This window comes from Sinocyclocheilus anshuiensis, unplaced genomic scaffold (assembly GCF_001515605.1).
Source record: "Sinocyclocheilus anshuiensis isolate Anshui unplaced genomic scaffold, SAMN03320099.WGS_v1.1 scaffold380, whole genome shotgun sequence".
Taxonomy (NCBI): Eukaryota; Metazoa; Chordata; class Actinopteri; order Cypriniformes; family Cyprinidae; genus Sinocyclocheilus; species Sinocyclocheilus anshuiensis.
Genome location: NW_015557081.1, coordinates 903906 through 922338, shown reverse-complemented (window position 1 = coordinate 922338; position 18433 = coordinate 903906). Strand labels below are relative to the sequence as shown.

Below are 18433 nucleotides of genomic sequence, written 5' to 3'. Positions count from 1 at the left end.
GGCAGTATCTGTGGCCTTTTGGTAGGATCCCAATTCGTCGGTCATCCGACGTGACGTCGAGAGTGACCGACTGAAAGGGAACGTCTCGGTTACGTATGGTAACCCTCGTTGCCTGAAGGAGGCAACTGCCTCCTGTACCACCGCTGAGCGGCCGGGTCACCGGCTCGGCTCCTCAGCGAAAACCTGAATATGCGCTGCATCTGCTGCCTACTTATACTCACGCTGTGATCAGCGGCAGCTGGATGCAATAATCGCATGCCAATGTGCATTGGCTCGTTTAGTTTACACTCGAAGTAGATTGGTCTCTCTAAGCGAGATCCCAATTTGTCGGTCATCCGACGTGACATCTCCGTTCCCTCCTTCAGGGAACGAGGGTTACCATACATAACCGAGACGTTCCCTCCATTACATCATGCAATCACATCTGCAGCTCTCTAAGATGAGCTTATTCAATCATAAGCACTAAATACGTCGCTGTAATTCAGTTTTCATCACCTTAGATCCTTGTTTGTAACGGTTTTGTCCTCCTGGTGTTCCAGGCATGTAGGCCTGCAGAAGACACACGTGATTCATGCCTTATTAAGATGCTTATTCTATGTGCAAATGAAATTCTCCTGTCAAAACATTAGGTGGACAGTTATGAACAAGATTTTACCATGAACTCAGATGAAGGAGCACTTCTCTTCACTTTAGATCTTGCCTCTTCCAGGCCGCTATTGTGGGACAAGCTCACCTGTTTATACCCAAACAGTCTTATAAACAGGAGTTTCATGTACATTTACATTATCACTACTTTACTGAAATAAAGTGTTAAATCAATCATTTTAAATGCTACAAGTGAATTTAGGCACCAAAACCTTATAATGTACAGATATGAAGAAAAAAAAATGATTTTGAGATTTGCTAAAGATCGCATTAAACAATGTTATTAAACCACTAGTTTTTTTATTAACTGGTAACACTTGATAGCAGTATATTTTAACAGCATTTATTAACCTTTGTTATGTTAGTGGATAAAAAGTTCATGTTAGTTGATTAACTAATTTGATCTACAAATCCATTAGTAAATGCTAAGATTAACATCAACTAAGATTAATAATTGCTTTAGAATGATTGTTTATTGTTAGTTCATGTTAGTTAACTTATATTAACAAATGAACCCTTATTGTAAAGTAATACCGATTAACTTAACTTAAAAATAGGGGGAAATTAGCAAAAACAATAAATTACAGAAAGCAAAATTATAAAACGGATAGTTCCGGTCCTTGATTCTGATTGGCTGAGCCATGTTCGACGCTGTTGTAAATTACTCTAAAAACATACACCTTTGTTTACGTTTGTGTGTTGCTCGGCAACCACTTTGTTGCAACCACAACTGATTCTGAGGAACTACATTGATTGGTGGAAGAATAATGTTTTTATTAAAATCATTACACTTTATTTGCTCTGTTTTATTTTGTGAAACCTTACTACGTATATGGAATAACCGTTTTATAAAAGCAATAAGCCCCGTGAAGCCATGGTTTACAGCGAATTTATAACAGCTAAGGGGGTTTTAGGCACTCCGCTTCACGTTGTGCCTAACAACACCCCTTAGCCGTTATAAATTCACTGTAAAGCACGGCTTCTTGGGGCTTATTGCTAAATTAAATGATACTGATTAATTCAAATATTTAATATTGTTCAATAATTGATATGGTACCAATTTATTTTATCAATATACTTTAAAAATATCATGAAGCAAACATGATTGTGAAAGAATTAAACACACATATCACAATAAAGACTCAGAAACAGGTTAAGACTGGTTTAGGAAGAACACATTTACTGACAGACATGCACAAACAGATTAAATATGAAAGAAAAGCAATATGCCATTGAATTTCACCAGTGAAAACAGGTAGCACATTATGTTACCCCAAATGAAAAAGTAAATATGCAGACACACAAAATACAATCTTTTTTTCAGTCTTATTAATAAATAAGGAACTGATGAACAAATCGATGTTGAATGAGCTGTCAGGGCAAATGATTTGATTCTCTATAAAAAAAAACAACTTAGAATAATGTCACGAACCATTCATGAGTGTTTTGTGTTGTCACTTTTATATGGATTATTGATGATTTAGCTTGTATTTGTTCAGTAAGTGTAAAAACAGCACATTACAAGATCTGTTCTTTATGTTTATACTGGGCTGATCTCTCCTCAGAGAGTGCTGGAGGTTCTTCTCAATCTATCAAAGGCACTGCAGCATACTGAACGCTAGTCGTGGTGGAGGCAGCATGGACGAAAGACATCATTCCCAAAGTAATGCCGGCCAGTCAGATCCTCCCCCTCTTTTACCCTTCACAGTTTCTACACACTTGAATGTCTCTCTTACAGAGTTTAGGGGAGCTCCTGTGTTAAGAAAATAAATATATTAAAGAAAACCTGTAGCTGATCTGTAAGAGCACTATGAAGAACGTTTAATGTGTCATTCTGCATTGCAAGTGCACAAACCAGAGGAATCATGACTGAAAATCAAGTGCAGTGCATGCTGGGATGCCAGTGTGTTACTTTTTATATTCTTGACATTTATACACTGAAGTTGGCTGTTTAAAATGCATTTGAACATTGTTTGCACTGGTGAAATTCACTGATGAAGTGAAGGCAATTATTTTGTCATGCAATAAAAAATTCAATTCAAAGACATTTTACAAAATATATGCCAATTAAATGATTCAAACGACTTAATTAATCAGTTGCAATAAGCTAAAACATCCAACAGACATGCTAAAAGAAGGATTTCCAAAGCTCTAGTTAGTTCATGCTTCAAACTGAAGCCACATGCAAGTCTTGGCAAAAGAGGTGGAAGCCAGAAAGCAAAATCACAGACAAACTTTTACCTCCTCTCCAGTTTGTGTTGCATTTAGCACTGATATTAATGTGGTTTCACGCGGCTTCTGTAAAACACATAAAATTAGTTCATGTGTATTATATGCAGAACATGTAAACTGCTGAAACTAACACAGGGTCGAAGTACCTGCTCTGTGACTTTTGATGAGAGCAGGGGACTCGCTGTTGTTGTGTGAACCATCTGAAAGCACATTGAGAGGACATGTTAAAGTTAGTAAAAAAGAAATTATGAATGATCAAAAAAAACTTCAAAAATTTGGATCAGTAAAATATTTTTAAAAGAAATTAATCATTTTATGATTAAAAAATGATTAGAAATGCGATTCTTTTGAACATTTCATTCAAAGAATCCTAATTAAAAATATACCTATGTTTTCACAAAAAATATTAAGCAGCACAAGTGTTTTCAACACTGATAATAGAAATGTTCCTTGAGCACCAAATCAGCATATTTCTGAAGGATCATGTGACACTGAAGACTGGAGTAATGGCTGCATATTTACCTGTAAGAGCGACCATTAAGCAATTTTTACATTCTGCATTGCAAGTGCACAAACCAGAGGAATCATGACTGAAAATCAAGTGCAGTGCATGCTGGGATGCCGGTGTGATACTTTTCCAGATGATGTTTCATTAGTTATTCTTTTCATGTTCTTGAAACATACACTTTATATTAATACACTGATGTTGACTGTTTAAAATGCATTTGAACTTGCGCAAAATATTGTTTGCACTGGTGAAATTCACTGATAAAGGCAAATAATTTGTCATGCAAAAAAAAAAAAATGTGAATAATTTCTAAAGAATCACATGACATTGAAGACTGGAAGTAATTGAAGTAATGGCTGCTGAAAATTCAGCTCTGCCATCACAGAAATAAATTACATTTTGAAATATAGTAAAATAGAAATCAGTTATTATAATATTTTACAATAAAAATGCAGCTTTGGTAAGCATAACCATTTTTTTTCAAAAACATCAAAAAGTCTTATCAACCCCAAACTGTTGGTAGTGTATATTCTTAGTAGTGTATATGTATTGTATACACTGTATCGGTAGTGTATATTTGGGGAAGTCGTGGCCTAATGGTTAGAGAATCGGACTCGTAACCCAAGGTTGCGGGTTCGAGTCTCATACCGGCAGGGATTGTAGGTGGGGGGAGTGAATGTACAGCGCTCTCTTCCACCCCCAACTGCTCCCCGGGCGTGTGCTCACGGTGTGTGTGCACTTTGGATGGGATAAATGCAGAGCACTAATTCCGAGTATGGGTCACCATACTTGGCCACATGTCACGTCACTTTTTCTTCTTACCAGTGTAATCTCCTCTGGATACTGTGTAATCGGAGAAGTTGTTTCATCCTGTGTAAATTTTAACATTTTTTGAATAGCATTTCTATAGCATCTTACTAAACATAACCATTTAAAATTATTAGTAATATTAAAAAGAAAGGTTTACACTCTTACCTCATTTTCTTGTGTGTATATAGCAGTTGTTGTTGAGTATTTTACCTGAGGACAAAAACAAGAGTTCCAACAGAAAAAACAACAACTTCAGCTCAGTGCTATAACATATTGTACAACCATATATTGTATTATTGATGAAACATTATTCCATTGTAACCTCTATCCATCTAAACTGTGACTCTGTCTGCAGTAGTGCTTCCAGTTGTGTATGTATGTGTGTTTATTGTGATTTGATTTGGTTTTAATAATACTCACCTCCTCCCCTTCGCCCTCCTCCTCTCGAGAGGGAAAGGGCTCTTCTGTGGGCAGCTCGTCCTGACATGATATGAACAAAACATTCAAAAATCGATGTGAAAAGTTAATGAAAAAAATATATAAACTGAAAGCAAGTGATGAGAGATTATGAGAAGAATTACTCAACATTAATTAGAAACGTTGTGATTACTGTTTCTTCTTTTGGCTGTGGAGTGGGAGTACTATATTAAGGCCCTGTTAAGTGTGACGTGAACGGTGTGATTGGACTCTCCAGTGTGGGTGTGAGGGAGGGAGATATTAGGTAAACTCAGGTGATTAGCGTAGGTTGACATGTCGGTTCCCATTCAATTCATTATAAATGTGTCAACACATTATAGACAAAATCTGATTATGAATCACATCGGTGTATTTGCCATCATACATTACATTTCACAGTAGGATCATGTGACAGACTTACCTCATATTCATATTCCTCATCGTCATATGATGCTTCCTCAACCTCCTCTTCCATGTTGTCTTGATCTTCCTGTAATTTACAGTGGTAAGAACAATTATTTCTGCCTTCTAATGATCAAGCATTATTAGACAGAAGCTAAAAAGATTTGTTTTGACACTAATGTTTCCACAGAGAACAAACAAACATGTAAAAGTGTCAGTGAGAATAGATTGGAAACACATTAGAGACATGATTTACAGACTAAAATAAATAACAATATTAGTAAACTTGATTTTTGGAGAATTTAAGTGGTTATAATTCACCCAAAATTAAAATTCCATTAAAGTCATACAGGTTGAAGGTGAGAAAATGGTGACAGAATATTCATTCATTCTTTGTACTTTTAGTGGGAGTATAATGACTGTGATTAATGAAATTTGCAGCATATTAGTTGGATTAATTATACATTATGATTATGGGTAAAAACAGGTGCATTTAATGTTTGTTTATAAATCATTTAGGGTTTATGCTTTTTTTGTATGAAGTACTTAGGCATCTTTAGACAAGTCTATAATAACTCTAGTACATCAGAATATTTAAGTAATCACACAAATAAAGTTCAATGTAATAGTCAAAAAGTTCACATTTAGTCACTATTAAGCTCCCTTGAATATGAATGATGTGTGAATGTCAGGTTAGGTGCGATGATGAAACATTTACCAAACGTTTCCTTTGTCGTTTTTGACGTCCTTTATTTCCTTTGCCCTGGTTGAGAGTTTAGCAGTTGAGAAGCATCATAATTTATGAGAAGGCTTTAAATAACACTCATTAGAAATATTTAGAGACATTTAGGAAGTTAGTGGCCATGACATTTAATGACATTTAATATTTAATTGTAATGTTCAGTTCTAATTATGTCTGGTTAGGTTTTTATTATTACTGCACAGATTTAAATTTTCACCAGGATTAAGACATTTGTCTATTTAATAGCCAAAACCAGCTTATGGCTAATTTGACTCTTTATTAATTGATATTCTGTTAATTTACAGTAAGTACAACACAGAACCGAGACTGAAACTCATCTATATAACAGAGCGAGATCAGTGTACCTTTCCCCTCTCTCTGCTTTTCTTCTTCTCTCCAGATGTTTTCTTCCCCGTGTCCTCGTGGCTGTGGAAAACTGTCTCCATACTTACCTCTACCTTCCCAGAGACCAACTGTGAAAAAGGTTTTATTTTTTAAACTTGTTTTTAAAGTAGCCAATAAATGGAATCATGTTCAAATGAATCTGAAAAAAGACAAGTGATGCGGTGAAGTTTTGCATTTTTCTATATAAACTACACTAAAAACACACTTTAATGAGCTTCAATACAATAAATAACATTAAATATCACTAGTAAGCATACCCTCTCAGAGGAAGTATTGGTTTGCAGAAATTTCAAAGGTGTAACATCACTGAAGTTGGTCTCCACAAGTTTCTTTTCTTCAACATCTACCAGCTTGTCTTTGGTTTTACTCTGGTTGGCCTTTTTGTGAATAGTAGAGATGTTCGAAAGGATAGGACCCACTTCTTTTTCTACAACAGGCTTCTTAAAATACAAGACAAGGCACCAAAGCCACATTAAAAAACAATGGCAACTGTATTGCTTGCATTAAATGTAGATAACACTATATCAGAACAAATCTGTCAAGTATGTCTGAAAATAACTGAACAAAGTATGTTGATGTTTGGTTACAAATGGATTCTGAATAATGGTGCTGTAATTACTCATACAGGAATGAATGTATGCTTACAGAACTGGGCTCAGGCATCTGCCCCTCTTCAAGATCAGTCTCTTCCTCAGCCAAATCTGTATCAGGTAATGACTCTTGTGGGTGACTGTACTTTACTGAGCTCTGTGGATTAGAAAGAGGTCTTATGATTCAGATACAGCAAGAACATTATTGCTAATAGTGGGTATTTATCATAAACAGAAAATCTATCTGACTAGTAATCAGAGTTTCATTTACCTGAGATGTTTTGTAAGTTCAGGAGGCTACTCACGGTGTATTCAGTGATGACGTTTGAGTCCGGCTCCTGTCTGTCTCCTTTCACTCTTCTGCTAGTGCTGATCTCATGAAGAAGCTCCTCCATTCCATCCTGAAGCAGCCTGTCAATCAAGGCCTTCAGCAGCGAGAGCTATGAAAGTGTGTTTTTTTTATTGTACATTTTTATTGTGGTAATATGTTTTATTTTAGTGTAACATCAATGCAATTCAAATTTGTTACAATTCATATAAATATAGAATTCATATGAGATGACAATAAAATGGTTAGTAATGTAACAATTACTTTTATAAACAAGTAAAAAGCTCTTGTACACAGTTCACACTATATCCTGAGGGTAAATTTAAAATTCTTTTATGATTTTAATTTGTTAGTGAGTACATTTTCATTTCAAAATAAAAAAAGTCTTTTAAATTTAAATTATGTTATGGATGTAATGGATGCAGCCTTAATTGTGAATTTTGCAGTTATCATGTTCCAAATGTATATTTATATTTTTATTTATAAAGTGTGTTTTAGTATTAATATGAAATATTAACATTTCATATGAATAAAAATTGTGCATGTAACTAATATTAAATATTAAAGCTCAATATCTAAGCAAAATTGAAGTGAAAGTTAATCTGGATCCAATTTTATTAGATTCTGATATTAGTTCGTAAAACACCTATTGCACTAATATATAATGTTTTATAACTTTTTATGTTTTTTAACATTCAGAATTCTGATATCAGTAAAAATATATAGTCATTCAATTTGGCTTCAAATATTTAAATAAATAAAACCTTTCATTCAAGTCATTCCATTGCATAGTGTTGCCTGAAGGATACAAAGTAACCCTCCTCCTCATTTAAAAAAATAATCATGTCAGTTTTAAGTAAGAAAATCAAACATTATGCCTTCAGAACTCCTGCTGGGTTAACACGAACTTTTTAAAAACACAGCACACTTACTTTAATACCATATGAATCAAACAAGCCTTCAATGTCCTGAAATAGAACATAACAATATGTTTACACCACCAAAGATCAGTTTTGTAATGAAGTAAATGATGTATAGGCATTGAGTAACCATGCAAACCTTCATTTCAACAGCTCTCCCCGGTGGGCCAGCATCACCCTGTTAAATAATACAGTGCCAACTATCATTACTTCTGCAGCATAGATTTATGGAGATATCTTGTGCAGTCAGTAAGATGTAGAAAGCTTTGATACCTTCTCTCCTTTCAAACCCATGTCTCCTTTCTCTCCCTGCCAACCAAAGGAGAAAAATTACATATCGTCTGAGAAGCGTTTCATTTCTTCAAGGATTTTTGGTTAGCTATACTTTACCTTCATCCCAGGAGGACCCTACAAACACAGAAACATACATACACGCGCATAAGAACTGAAAGTCACTGCAATATAAATGCATGAAAAACATGAAAGCCCAGCCTTTTTATGTTGATTATTTGAAAAGAAGCTTGTATTCACAATGCTATCAAAATGACACTCACCACCGCACCCGGGGGTCCCATTGGTATGGGAAATGCCTTTTTAATGTCCTCAATCGACATACCCTGAGAACAAACACAAATGTAATTTAACAACAGTCATTGTTGCAAGTAAAGTTTGTCTAAGCTCAAAAAACAAAGAAAAAATAATTACATCTTGGAGGACAATGGGAGGACCTGGCAAGCCTGGAGATCCTGGCTCTCCTTTTTGACCTTCATTTCCCTAAGCAGTTAAAATGGCAAAAATAAAGAATAATGGGCATAATGGATATAAACAAACCATTTGATTGTACCATAGTTAAAATTGCATTTAAAGAAAGTATTGTTGCATTATGATGTGTCTGATTTGGGATTATCTTACATTTGCACCAGGTTCACCTTTTTCACCCTATGCATTAAAATAAGAAACGATGTTAGCCAAGTAGATTTCAGCTGAAAGAAATAGTTTAATTTTAAAAATTGATCAAAATTTACTCATCTGTAGGCCATACATGTATTTGTTTCTTTATCTGAACAGATTTGTAAAAATTTAGCATTACATCACTTGCTCACCAATGTATACTCTGTAGTGAATGGGTGCCGTCAGAATGAGCTGATTAACAATTGCAATAATCCACAAGCAATCCACACGACTTCAATTAACGCCTTGTGAAGTGAAAAGCTAAAATATTAGTCTTCTATCCATAATATTGCTTTCTCCAGTGAAAAAGTTGTCTTGTCTGAATCAGGAGAGAAATATGGGCAGATCAAGCACTGTTTACAAGTGAAAACAGTCCAAAACAGTTTTACATAAATATGAATATGGATTTTGATGTGAGAGAACAACAGGGGAAAAAGGACTTTTTCAAGAATTATTATGGTCTCGTATATAAATAATAATGGATTTAATAAACATGCAGCTTTTGCAGAGGATCCACTGGTGACAAAGTGATGTAATGTTAAATTTCACAAAATCTGTTCTGATGAAGAAACAAACTCATCTACATCTTGGATGGCCTGAGGGTGAGTAAATTTTGTTCAGATTTTAATTTGTGGGTGAACTAAACGTTTAAATATAATGGATTTGTAGTTCATATAAGTCTGTTGTCCCACCTTTGTCCCTTCATCACCCTTTGGTCCTTGATCTCCCTGGAGAAAAAAAACCCAGTGGTTTGGTTTTACAAAAAGTTCAAAAGCATTTAGAACTACAATAATATATTAAACTTACATCTTTTCCAGCTGCTCCACGTTTCCCATCAACACCAGGTTTACCCTACAAGAGAAGAGAACAGAAGTTAGGAAAAAGGAAGAAATTATAGAGATTTTATAGTTTATATCTGCTGTAAATGTTACTATACTCACAGGTGTCCCAGGTAAACCAGGCATACCAGTAATCCCAGCACGTCCATGATCTCCTTTCTCACCTGTCTGTTAAACACAAACACACACACGAATGCACATAAAACCCTGAAAAGTGCAGCATTAACTCCAGCCACTCTAATTATGATAATAATCTGTCCTTCAAGAACGTCTCGGTTACGTATGGTAACCCCCAGTCACAGCCAGAAATGGCGCTCCTGGACCACCATAGTGGACATCGCATGACCCAGAGACCGCGCCGTGACCTTCGTCGTTTGTAGCGCGAGGTCCGCCGCGGTGCGGAGTTCTCTGCGTACTTCCGGGTCGTGACCGCTGCATCTGCTGCCTACTTATACTCACGCTGTGATCAGCGGCAGCTGGATGCAATAATAGCATGCCAATGTGCATTGGCTCGTTTAGTTTACACTCGAAGTAGATTGGTCTCTCTAAGCGAGATCCCAATTTCGTCGGTCATCCGACGTGACGTCGAGAGTGACCGACTGAAAGGGAACTAAAGATAACCTTTAGGAAAGTGCATATAATTGTTGGATTTTTTAAACATATTTTAGCTAAATTCTTTTTTTTCACCTGACATTAAGCAAAATCATAAATCAAAGGTGTTCTACAGACTCATTAGCAGACATCGTGTAGACATTTGATGCACTTTAAGAATGTTCACCGGTCACACACCCTGCAATTCAGTTAATGTCACTGAAATTTAAATCATGAATCATATGCTAAATTATCACAAAATAGCTTTTATTAGGTCTACTCACTCGACTTGGGTCCCCTTTCTGTCCTGGTTCACCCTGTGTACACACAAAAACACTGAAAATTATAACTTAAAACAATTACAATAGCACATATGAAGAGAACGATTAGCTATCACCATAATTTAGAAAAGTTCTACAGATTAAAATTGAAACAAAATAGTCAAACCTTAGATCCAGGCCTTCCTGGTAAACCATCCACACCATCTCTTCCTTTACTAGATCCAGGCTAGAAGAGAAAGAAAACTGAACTACATTATATAATATATAATGTGTTTAAGTTTTTTCCCAATTATTAAAAGGCATGTCATCTGAACACTGACAAAAATATGCAAAAAAATAATAATTATTCTCAAATTAATAAAGGTGGACATGACTTTATAGTGGCTCACCAGTGAATTCCCAGGAGGTCCTGGTTTACCTTCAGGACCCTAAGGGAGAATAAAAGCAACCCATATCATTCTGTTTTTTTTATATATATATATATATATATATATATAATATATACTGTATATATATAGTACATTAAATGTGGAAGCCTAACTTACAGGTGGTCCAGGACGTCCTGTCTCCCCTCTGAGTCCTGGGATCCCTGGCTCACCAGGTTCACCCTTTAAAGACAACAAATACACAATTGACCAAAGGTCCTACATGTTTTTTTTTTGGTATCTGTAAATTTTTAAGAATTTTAAATGTCTAAATATCTTCTTTTACCTTAATGGCCCTGGTGAGAATGGTGTTGTCTGAAGTGGTGAACTAGGGAAGAAGAATTATGAGAACATGAAGTTACTGACAATATGCATTAACAAGGATAACCATGAAATAGTCAGTCAAATAAATGCTTCTAAAGACAAAAAAACAAAAAAGAGCAACACAGGCTTGACAGCTTTTGACGTGTAACAAACCAACCAACTGAAAATAACATGATTGCATTAATATTAATTTATGTTAAACTGCTTGATTATAATACCCAGTAAAGAGAGTAAAACTCACTTGAGTGTTTCCCGGTGGTCCCGGCCTTCCCTGCAGAGAATGAAATATTAATACAGTGACTCCTACGCTTTAATTTTATCACTGGAGAGCATGACAAGAAAAACTCAGATTCTCTTATGTGAGAACAGAACATGACCGGCCCTTGAAACATTGACAAAAAAATAGTATAAAAATAAAACCATCCATGTGCTTTTTAATAGCAGCACGTACCGGCTCGCCTTTCTCTCCTTTGTTTCCCTCTGGACCCTGAAATATATGGGCATTCATTATCAGACGGTATTGACTACTCCTTGCGATTATGGCTCATAATTCATGGCTCATAATTCAAATATTGATCAAATACTGTCTATAGAATGTAAAATAAAGGAAGCTGCTTACTGGTAACCCTAATTTCCCATGCTCGCCTTTTTCCCCAGGGTCACCGGGTCGTCCTGGAAGACCGAGAGGCCCCTGACATTGGAGATGAGGAGAAGTGACTTTATGACTTTATGCTTTTATAACTAGTGTTAGGTAGAAAAGGATCATATGTTTTTAATTGGAAGGGTTATATTACAAGGCAGATACAGATTATCTGATTTGAACATAGAGAGATGTTAGATAAAGAGCTTCAGAAGAGAGACAATACCTTAACACCTCTCTCTCCAGGTTCTCCTGGTGAACCAGACTCTCCCTGTAAAAAAATAAAAAAATAAAACCTGAAATCATCTGCATTGTAAAGATAAAAACAGCTTAATAATAAACATACTAAATAATGTCTAATTGAAAATGTAACATTTTTATGAGGTTGAGGGGATCTAAATCAATAATAACTCAGTATATAAACAATTAAAGTACTGTAAATAATAAAAACAAAGATTGTGTAAAGGTATGGGTCTCTCTGTGCTTGTTGTTGATTCTCACCCTCAATCCCATCTCTCCTATCAGTCCTGGCAGACCCTGAAATCCATTAAAGCAGAAAATGTAATTTAATATGAATGAAACATTAATTAAAAAGCAAACAATGGGTATTTTATGGCAAAGTAACCCTTCTATCTCTAATATCCTTAGTGCAATGATGCATAGCACACACACACTCACATATACACACACTCCCATCCTTCTTGTATCAGTCATTCTGGGCTCTGGATTTACTTACATCTTTACCTCTTAGTCCTGGAGAACCAGGGTTGCCTGGGAAACCCACCTCCCCTTTCTCTCCTTTGGACCCATCGCTGCCCTGGACACAATCGAAGGAAGTGTTCATGTAAATGATCTTCATTTAATCTTGTATGCACTCTCTTTGATTCACAAATCAAATTCCACAGGTATTAAGATACACAAATGTGAATTTGACAGGTATTAAAATAAAAATGTAAATGTGAGTATAACAAACTTACTTTAGGCCCAGGTTTCCCTGATAATCCAACATTACCCTGCATTTTAAAAAAAGAAATGAGACAGAATGGTCTAAATAGTGTTTGATGGGTTGTTTCTTTTCTTTTGGGTATTCTAAAACTTTTTTTTTTGTCTAATATGTGAATTTATGAACAAATGTAGTTTTTTACTTGTTTACTTATTTACTTATTTTTACATTACTTTTGACTAAATGTAAATGTAAGAATCAGTTAAAAACACATCTCTTCCATCTCTATTTGACCCTCTCTATTACCCTCTCTATTCTAATTCTATTCTTAAAAAAAAAAAAAAACTTGTCCCTTTTAGACTTGCACTCTATTCATTTACTAAATGTTTGTTTTCTTTTAAAAAAACTAACACTAGCTTCTCTAATCTTTTTGTATTCTATCTATTTGTTTTCTTTTTATTTATTATACAATTAACAAAAGCAAAAAAGGCCTCTAACACTAGCTTGCTCTATTCTTTTTCTATTCTATCGGTTTTCTTTTTATTAATAATATAATTTTAAAAAACCTTGCTATGTGTACTGCATTAAGCTAACTGAGACTTGTAATAGCACTTGCGTATCATTGCTCTTTTGTTGATTTTGATTGCTTCCATTGTCCTCATTTGTAAGTCGCTTTTAATAAAAGTGTCTGCTAAATAACTAAATGTAAATGTACTTGTATTTGCAATATATATACAATATATACTGCTTTAGTGTACTTCTGATCAAATAAATGCAACCTTGGTAAGCATAAGAGAATTCTTTCTAAAACATCAAATAATCCTACCGAACCCAAACTTTTAAACAGTAGTGCAATTCCATATATGGTTTATAAAATTACTGTGTGGACATTTTTTCGGTTTTCTTCATTGTGTCCTACAGTTAGAAGTGAAGACTTTCCTACAGGCCAACAAGCCTCATAAACACTCACTCTTTCTCCACTCTCTCCTTTGGGACCAGACTGACCGGGGATTCCAAATCCAGGACTGCCCTTCAAAAACCCAGAAGACAACACATCAGTACATTCACACTGGCAGCTAATCAATATATACAATTAATCGTACTTTCACATCCAAAACAGCAAACATACACCTACCTTTTCACCTTTATCACCTTGATCTCCTTTGATACCTTGTGGTCCTGGTGGCCCAACTTGTCCAATATCCCCCTTTACACACAGTCCAGGGAGAAAAAAAGATAACCAAGCTTAAATATCTCTGCTTATGACCATTAGAAATAATACAAAACCTACCAACAACCAATATGGCAGGTGTGCTCAAGCTCAGTTTGGTTTATTTAGAAGCATCACTTAAAAACTTTTAATCATATAGATTTTACCCCTGGAGTGTTTTGGGACTTTGTGTGTTCATTGACAAGCAGACCTGGGGGAGCTCTTAGTTTCATATCTGTGCTCATGGCAGTAATTAACCGTGTTTAAGTTGTCCAAGTGCTGGATGCACTACTTGTTTTCATCAATGCAGTTGAGGGAAACCCAAGGGGAAATAACCGTCAGATTTCATTCATGAGCTGGGATGTAAAACCCAAGGGTGACCTGGCTTTGGTGCAGACAGTTGTTCACATATTAAGACATTTTTTACATTTTGAAACCAATTCTTTATTATCTTACCCTGGCACCCTTTTTCCCTGGATGACCGAGTATCTAAAATGTGAGGGGAATTATTAGCAATAGTCTATTCTTAAGCAAAAATGTGTTAGATGAGACACTGAGGCATTCTGGGACATCAGTTTTACCCCTTTTGCTGGGTCACCGGGAGGGCCGCGCTGCCCCTGTGAATCAAACACATAAATACAAATCCCACACTGTTTAATTGTAGACAGTTGTAAGTGCTGATGTGATAAACTGCATAAAATTTACATGCATTAATTGACTACACATAATTGACGCTCAATGTGAGATCAAATAATAACTGGGACAATTAAAAGGTAGGTTTTGACACATTGGCTGATTGCATTGCTGTATGCTTGATTACACACACTTATTAGTTATCGGGTGTAGTTGAAATAAGTTAAACTCCTTATTTAGAAGGGGAAGTCCACAAAATTTGGGCAGTGTAGTTTATTAGAAGTGGTTAAATGAAGAAAATAGTTTAGATTCACCTCATCACCCTTTCGTCCAGCAGCTCCAGGGAAGCCCTAAAGTTGAAAAAGAGAAAGTAAACTTTCCCTCTAATCATTGCAAGAATTATGAAATTAGTATTCAGCAAATATGAATGACCTCAGGTGCTTTGAGAGATGTTAGATGTCTAGTGTGGGCTCTCTGAGAGCATCTTTAGAGTGCGCTAGAGCTCTAAACCAAATGTTTTATCATGCCATAGTGTTTCTAAGGGAACCAAGGATAATGAGGAGTCGAATCGTTGGAGAGTGTCCTTGATCTCCTCTCTGAAGCCTTGGGTTTAATAATGACTGCAGAAGTTTAATTTGAAACTAACTGAAAATCTGATTTGCCAGAAATGGACACACAGTGGCAAGGTTGCATGTGAAGGATATAATAATATAGTATTTCTTAATGTTTCATGTGTGTAATTCTCTTGCCGTCTCATGATTTGGTGAAATCTCCATTCAGATGTTTCGCAATTTTAATCAGGTCGATAATGGATCCTTAGTTTGATGTGTATTTTGGAGTCCATGACTGGCCAGAGAGCAGAGAGGAGGCGTTTTTCCTTTTTCTTAATCGACTCTTTTAATTTCCCCCAAGATCTACAGCTCATCCTTGCTCTTAATAGAACTTCGACAGAGTTTGAAGAGCGAACAAACGAATAAGGATTTGACTTTAAGAAAGCATTTGTGCAGTGCAGTGATTTAAATCCATTAACTGGTTCATCACACATCTGACCTTTTCCTGCAGTTGCTATTTCTATTTTTCAGGGAAGTGAACAGGTAAAAGTTATGGACTTACTGCAACTCCTGGAGGCCCGATAGGTCCAATTTCCCCACGTTCACCCTGTCAAAAAAAGCAAGTTGTTGATTAGGCTAACTGAGGGATTTATTATTTGTAGTTTATGCAACTGAAAACAAATAATACCTACATGCAAAAAATAATGTACCATCAGATAGCCATTATTGTAAAATAAACATGAGAAGGTGGTCAGGTCTTGTATCATCCTGAACAGGTTTATTTTTATGACTAGCTAGCTGACTATATATTATCCAACTTCTAACATGACTGCTTACCAAATATACAAATCAATGGACATGAAAAATTTATTTGAGTCAAGATTATATTATTATGTGAGAGGAGAGAGTCAGAAATGTCATAAAACAAAAATATCTGACCACAGAATCAAGTATTCCAGACAGCATATTTTAATTAGCAAGAAGCTGATGTTGATGTTTAGTGCATTTGATGTTTAAAAATATTCCAGATTTCAATGAGGAAACAGGGTTCTGACCACGATACTAGTGAACTGAACCGATTGTACATTTTTGAACATGTTGAAAAGTCAAGTAGGATGTATTATGGATCAGGTTATTAAACACAGAGCAGCAGCAGTACTAGACAAAAGCACTGACTTGATGTGATTGTTTAATTTAGAGAAAGAGCAAATCGGTTAAAACAGAGCAGTAAGAAAGACATGTGCCTGACTAAATTGTGTAAAATCATACCTTGTCTCCTTGATCTCCTTTAAGACCCTTTTTCCCCTAAACACAGAGAAAAACACAACAACAGTGAAACACCCCTGCCATTATGAAGCACTTAACATTTATTAAACAAAATTGCATCTAAGGTTGACATCTGTTAAAAGGTTCATGGCGATTCTCTGTGAAAGACAGACATAATTTAACAGCACAAATTGACAGACGAAACACTTCGATGCTGAAATGGTTGTGTATAGTTTGACAAACCCGAGGGCCTGTGATTCCCTGGACTCCTTGGATTCCTACTTCGCCCTTTGGATGAATATGGAAACTACAAATTATACATTGCACAAGACAAATGTCTTTTACTCTGCTCCATTGATTTTAAATGCAACACGCTTACCTTTGGGCCTTGTTGTCCTGTATTACCCTGAAAAATGTAATAATTACCCTTCAGATTTTTCACTGTGGAACATGCATACGTTTAATGAAATACTAATATAACTCATCAGAAAAACATACCTTTTCTCCTTTTGGCCCAAGTGGACCTTGAACACCCTGAATTCCGATACCTTCCTCTCCCTTTATGATGAACACAAAAGAAATTCAATCAAACAACCAGCTGCACTAATTTTAGCTTCATGCAGTCCTGACAGAGAGGAAGGGAATTTTTTTTTTTTTTACAGCTCCCCAAACAATGAGACTTCCATAAAGATAGCAGGCAGATGAGCAGAGAGATTTAATTTATGCATTTTAACTGCCTTGGGCAAGCTGTAGGAAATCTTTGCTTAAAATAGCTTTTATAACACTGCTGAAAGCACAAAATGACATATGAAACTCTTTTAGATATTCTCAAACCTTCTCCCCCTTCTGCCCAGGAAGTCCTGGAAGTCCATCCACTCCCACTGGTCCTAGTAAACCTGGTAGACCCTAGGAAAACATATCCACAAGATTTAATTACTTATTTAATTTTATAATATTTAAAACACAACCTACTTAATGGCTTACATTCAAGAAAATTGGCAAATTGCTAGCAAAAAAATAAATAAAACATTGCATATAAAACAGGAAATTTTGAAATAGTATTTTCTACACAAACAATCTTTGTTTTATTTATCTACAACTTCGAAGAATATTTTTTGAGGTATACTTCTAGCTGCTACATATTAATCTGGGATAGTAAAGTGTTTGTATTTTTAGTATTAAATCGAAAAAATTAATAAACAATACACAGAGTAGCTTTAAAAGAGTAAGTCTTAAAGCATGCACTAACATTACTTCCATGCTCCCCCTTTTCTCCTTTCTGACCCGGTTTTCCACGTGGACCCTGAAGAATGTGAGAAGCATCATAATCACACATTTATGACGAATTTTGCATGTATATTTTATATAAAATGTTAAATGGTAAATTGTTCATTGAGCAGTAGATGACTTACTTTAGGACCAGATTCTCCAGTCTCGCCCTAAGAGGAAGAAAAATACCATAAAATACTGCAAATATCACACGTTGCATGTGAGTATGGACTTGTATTGTAACTTTACATTGTGCATTGAAGCTACATCTTATATACATACAGTAAAAACCTTAACAACTAACATGAGGTGATTTTTTTTTAAATATAGACGTGTGCATACTCCTCATATTTTATACTAACCTTAACAGAGAGTCCAGGAGAACCCGGAGGCCCAGACAAACCAGGGAGTCCTGGAGGACCTGATACCCCTGGGACCCCTGGAGCACCTGGAGGGCCCTTTTAATCAAGGG

At 35.6% G+C, this 18433-nt stretch overlaps 1 protein-coding gene across 1 annotated transcript in view; it reads right to left on the bottom strand.

Annotated features, from left to right (window-relative positions):
* The window catches only part of LOC107676908 (collagen alpha-1(VII) chain-like), a 61178-nt gene that overhangs the window by 10644 nt on the left and 32101 nt on the right, over positions 1-18433 (bottom strand). The window contains exons 32-80 of the mRNA XM_016471645.1: positions 18324-18419; positions 18105-18131; positions 17942-17995; positions 17527-17598; positions 17191-17250; positions 17072-17098; positions 16936-16980; positions 16696-16731; positions 15989-16033; positions 15190-15225; positions 14824-14859; positions 14699-14731; positions 14168-14239; positions 14003-14062; positions 13067-13102; positions 12826-12906; positions 12591-12626; positions 12316-12360; positions 12069-12140; positions 11901-11936; positions 11691-11720; positions 11412-11453; positions 11246-11308; positions 11090-11128; positions 10867-10926; positions 10704-10736; positions 9931-9996; positions 9797-9841; positions 9682-9717; positions 8951-8977; positions 8744-8812; positions 8593-8655; positions 8429-8446; positions 8312-8347; positions 8178-8216; positions 8051-8086; positions 7096-7230; positions 6846-6947; positions 6458-6640; positions 6161-6268; positions 5772-5816; positions 5073-5141; positions 4616-4675; positions 4361-4405; positions 4208-4255; positions 3024-3077; positions 2887-2943; positions 656-733; positions 496-549 (exon numbers count right to left, since the gene is read on the bottom strand). Coding sequence (XP_016327131.1) covers positions 496-549; positions 656-733; positions 2887-2943; positions 3024-3077; positions 4208-4255; positions 4361-4405; positions 4616-4675; positions 5073-5141; positions 5772-5816; positions 6161-6268; positions 6458-6640; positions 6846-6947; positions 7096-7230; positions 8051-8086; positions 8178-8216; positions 8312-8347; positions 8429-8446; positions 8593-8655; positions 8744-8812; positions 8951-8977; positions 9682-9717; positions 9797-9841; positions 9931-9996; positions 10704-10736; positions 10867-10926; positions 11090-11128; positions 11246-11308; positions 11412-11453; positions 11691-11720; positions 11901-11936; positions 12069-12140; positions 12316-12360; positions 12591-12626; positions 12826-12906; positions 13067-13102; positions 14003-14062; positions 14168-14239; positions 14699-14731; positions 14824-14859; positions 15190-15225; positions 15989-16033; positions 16696-16731; positions 16936-16980; positions 17072-17098; positions 17191-17250; positions 17527-17598; positions 17942-17995; positions 18105-18131; positions 18324-18419 — 2745 coding nt within the window. The remainder of the gene's footprint in view (positions 1-495; positions 550-655; positions 734-2886; positions 2944-3023; positions 3078-4207; positions 4256-4360; positions 4406-4615; positions 4676-5072; positions 5142-5771; positions 5817-6160; positions 6269-6457; positions 6641-6845; positions 6948-7095; positions 7231-8050; positions 8087-8177; positions 8217-8311; positions 8348-8428; positions 8447-8592; positions 8656-8743; positions 8813-8950; positions 8978-9681; positions 9718-9796; positions 9842-9930; positions 9997-10703; positions 10737-10866; positions 10927-11089; positions 11129-11245; positions 11309-11411; positions 11454-11690; positions 11721-11900; positions 11937-12068; positions 12141-12315; positions 12361-12590; positions 12627-12825; positions 12907-13066; positions 13103-14002; positions 14063-14167; positions 14240-14698; positions 14732-14823; positions 14860-15189; positions 15226-15988; positions 16034-16695; positions 16732-16935; positions 16981-17071; positions 17099-17190; positions 17251-17526; positions 17599-17941; positions 17996-18104; positions 18132-18323; positions 18420-18433) is intronic.